At 33.4% G+C, this 3,965-nt stretch overlaps 1 protein-coding gene across 1 annotated transcript in view; it reads left to right on the top strand.

The window, feature by feature from the left end:
- The window catches only part of LOC107673185 (selection and upkeep of intraepithelial T-cells protein 2-like), a 5,888-nt gene extending 2,262 nt beyond the window's left edge, over positions 1 to 3,626 (top strand). The window contains exons 4-9 of the mRNA XM_016466684.1: positions 1,468 to 1,569; positions 2,339 to 2,425; positions 2,514 to 2,606; positions 2,713 to 2,787; positions 3,027 to 3,140; positions 3,464 to 3,626. Coding sequence (XP_016322170.1) covers positions 1,468 to 1,569; positions 2,339 to 2,425; positions 2,514 to 2,606; positions 2,713 to 2,787; positions 3,027 to 3,140; positions 3,464 to 3,474 — 482 coding nt within the window. The 3' untranslated portion in view covers positions 3,475 to 3,626. The remainder of the gene's footprint in view (positions 1 to 1,467; positions 1,570 to 2,338; positions 2,426 to 2,513; positions 2,607 to 2,712; positions 2,788 to 3,026; positions 3,141 to 3,463) is intronic.
- Positions 3,627 to 3,965: the final 339 nt, after the last annotated feature.

Raw genomic sequence — 3,965 nt, 5'->3', positions numbered from 1 at the left:
AAGCGAGATCCCAATTCGTCGGTCATCCGACGTGACGTCTCTGTTCCCTCCTTCAGGGAACGAGGGTTACCATATGTAACCGAGACGTTTTTCTTAGTAGCTTTGGTGCATTTCTCGAATCGTCCTCAATATTGGCAAAGAAGTATGTGCATTTCTCAAAACAATGTGTACAAACAGCACCACACTATGGATTACCGTGCTGTATTGAAATGCAGAAGGCTGCACTTCTTATGTATGCCATATATCCATTTCAAAAGTACAAATTTACACATTACTGTATGCGGGATAGTGATTGAAAGAGACTGGATAGGATTCAACGTCATTGTGATATAGAAAAGAAAAGAAATATGGGCACAAAGGCAAAAATACAAAATTAGAAAGGCAAACACAGAAAATCCACCTCAGCCATTGATTGACAACATGGTCCACAATAGTGGCCCTTATTTCATCTGATATGCGCCTCTGTCCTTGGCCTCTTCCTCTGTTTTGCCTCTGTACCCTTCCACCATGCATCCTTAGTCCTCTTCTTCCTCTCGATTGTTGACCCTGATCGTTTTCTGGATGTTCATCCATTGTCAGAATCTGTAACTCTTGTGTTGTCCTCTGTCTATATATGCTTTCCAACTGAAGGTCCATGAGATGCACCTTTGAGCAATTTCAGAGAACTGGTTTATCATTAGCTGATCCTTATTCTCTTTATTAGTGAAAGTCAAGATTCACCTGCACAAGTCATGGCAAATTTACAAAAAGTCTAATAGAAATGTGTAGAAAATATGCTTGACAGTTTATGACAACTAGATCAACCATTTTGCATTTAATGACTTATACGATGAACTAATGCCTAGATGTTTTGAGGGTTAAGACAATTGCACAGAGAACTATATAATACATTTTGAGCAACATGACAATAGCAACTGATAATGTAGGAAACCGCAGACAAATGTACATAATCAGTTGCATGGATGTACCAAAGCAATCACAGCTTGTTCAAAAGAATGAGAAACTGCTTTTATGGTGTGCACATGTGACTAGATGATGTGGAGGTTGAACAAGTAGTTTTGATAATTTAATTTCTGATCTGAGAAATGCACCAAAGCCACTGAGAAAAACTGTAAAACAGTGATACGTTAAAGCCTACATAACATGAATCATGTAAATGGTTCAGAATCACTATTTTCCTTTAAAAATGGTGGAATTTGAGAAATGTTGAGTATTTTGCTTCCCTGGATATTGTTGTTCGTTTAACATTTCTATTGTAAACAAGTTAACTGTTTAGTTCGTAAATAGTAAAATTAGTCACCTTTGATTTGATCCATTTCAATTATTTTGACACTGACATCTTAATCATTTTGACGAGCACCGTTTTTGTCACCCTATAAATAGCGAAATAGACTGCAGTAGGTTATATGATGTTCGCCTATGGTGGTTGCGGCTCTGCCGTTCAGTAACTGGTGTCTGTGTTTACAGGTTTCTCTACTTTAGACATAATAATGTTAATTTTCTGTATTACTGCGTCTGGATCTGCACTTCTGCTCTTCTGTTTGATCTACTGCACATCACATAATAACGGTATGTGTATAACAAGTATGATAAAGGAGTGTGTATAATAATAATATTAATAATAATAATGGTGATGATGTTTAAACTGGCTTAATTAATCTTTTATCTGATTTTAGTTTTTTTTTTTTTTAACACCACACTGAAAATAAATGTCTATTTATTATTGGTTTTTGCTTCAGAAACCAAATTCTATTATAATATGATAATTAATTCATCATTGTTACAAGATTACAACAAAACACATATTTGGAATTTAAGAATACCCTTTTTTTTTGGTGTGAATTTTAACCACAAAGGCATCTTTGATGCAGGACATGAGAAAGAAACTCTTGCTGCAGCTGAAGAAACAAAACACTCGGACCAGTTTCAAATTAGAAACAAATCGCAGACTGACATGGTGAAACAGAGTGAAAAGCCTGTGTTTGTGTGTATACCTCAATCATATTTTGTGTTTTGTTTTGTGTACTTTTTTTAATTATTTAAAAAAATGCAGAATATTTTCTGAGGAGGTTAGGGTGAGCATAGCATTTATAATTAGTTTATTATAAAAACTATAGAAGTCTATGGAATGTCCCCATTTTTGAATTTTGAGGGATTTTACTACCTGCTTTGCATCTCTCCATGATGGTATTCTCACGCTGTTGCATACTTATCGCCCTCTAGTGACATATTATGCTAATTGCAAGTTTAAAGAAGTGCTGCAATTTTATTTAATTTATTTAATTTTACTACATTTACCATGTGACTGAATTTGAGTTATTTTGTCATTTATCTCTAGATGTAGAGGTAGGACTTCATCTGTTTCTAGTTTTCTGTCCAAATATTCTGATGTTTCTTGCTTTTGTCCTCTGGGGCGTTTCTGAAGGTGAGTGTTTCACTACTGATTGTTTATCAATACATCTTATCACTCAAATACTTATTACAGGAATTACTAATATCTGGTTTTGTTTCAGGATCTTTGTTTGAGTCAGTCTCTTGTTGTGCTCTTTATTTTCTGAGGCCTCTCATGGTGCTCTGGGCGGCTCCATATGTACACGAGTTCACAGGTATGATTCATTTAATTCATCCAAAATAGTTGAATGAATGTTCCATTAAAAATACTTAATGTTTTATTGGCATTTGTGTAATTACTTCATCTTGAATGTTTTACAGGCAACAATAAAACATGGATTTTGAAATATAGTTTTAGAGCAGAATACATAGTTTTCTCAGCTGTCTTTTATTCAGGTAATTTGTCATGCACATTAAAGCGCATATTAACAGTTTTAAATTATGTAATATGGTGAACAATTTACAGCAAATCTAAAACGTAACATTTCACATGTTTAATTGATTCTGCATGTGTTCATTGCTGAATCTCTGTGATTTTATCATCTTTTTCATAAACTACACAAGCCAATTAATAAACAACCTGCATTAAATGTTACACAAAACATATCACACTATAATCTTTTGCTTTCTTCAAGTTCTGTTTAAATATGCCTGGGACAAAAGTATAAGTTATACCGGATTTGAGAGTATCGTGATACCAGTCCTCTTTGTTATAGTGCTTCTGCTAAACCTCCTCTATATCATATACTGTAAGTATTTCTTTATAAATATTTTAGTCAATTACCTCTGATGAGTGTGTGCTGTGAAATCATACTTTATCAGATTAATAGTGTTTCTTAAAAGTGCAAATATAAAAACTATAATATCACTTAAGATTTTGCAGATTCTACAAGGTGACAGCAATTGTATAGATAGATAGATAGATAGATAGATAAATATGGAGAGAGAACTGAACCTATTAGTGAAATTAGTTTAGCCCTGCACTGATTCTTTGTCTGTCACGATAACATTTCATGACATTAGTTTAAAACCAAGTCAAACGTTGTATCCTTTTTTTTTTCCTCTGATACAGTTGTTGGCTAGATTCATTAACAAATTAAGTGAACGGATACTTACTATATTCGGTGTTCTGGTTGGTATAAGCTTTAATATTCTACCTGCATTTCAATTCATCCTCCTGTTCTTCACCTTTGGATCTGGCAGAGGAGGTAAATTCACCTTTATGAACTATTCAGATTCATTTATGAGTAACAGTGCAAGAAAACAGTATTCATATATATTCATCATAAAATCAAATAAAATAGTGGGAATTGAGTTGATGTTTTACAGATGCAGTCTGAGATGTTACAGCTTCATTCATACATATTAAATAAAATATATCGAACAAATTAATTAATTATAGTTTGTAGGGAGTAGAGAGGTCAGAAGAAGAAACAATGTGTTAAAATGCTGAAAATAAAACTAGGTTCGTGTTGCAGTGGATCTGTAAATATGAGTGGTGAAATTGTTAATCACTTAAAGTCATTATAAAGTGAGAATAATTTTCATTTGTTGTTGCTGTTGTTTTTATACAT

The sequence above is a fragment of the Sinocyclocheilus anshuiensis genome, unplaced genomic scaffold (assembly GCF_001515605.1).
Source record: "Sinocyclocheilus anshuiensis isolate Anshui unplaced genomic scaffold, SAMN03320099.WGS_v1.1 scaffold724, whole genome shotgun sequence".
In the NCBI taxonomy this organism is placed as follows: domain Eukaryota; kingdom Metazoa; phylum Chordata; class Actinopteri; order Cypriniformes; family Cyprinidae; genus Sinocyclocheilus; species Sinocyclocheilus anshuiensis.
This window is presented reverse-complemented; position numbering and strand designations above follow the sequence as displayed.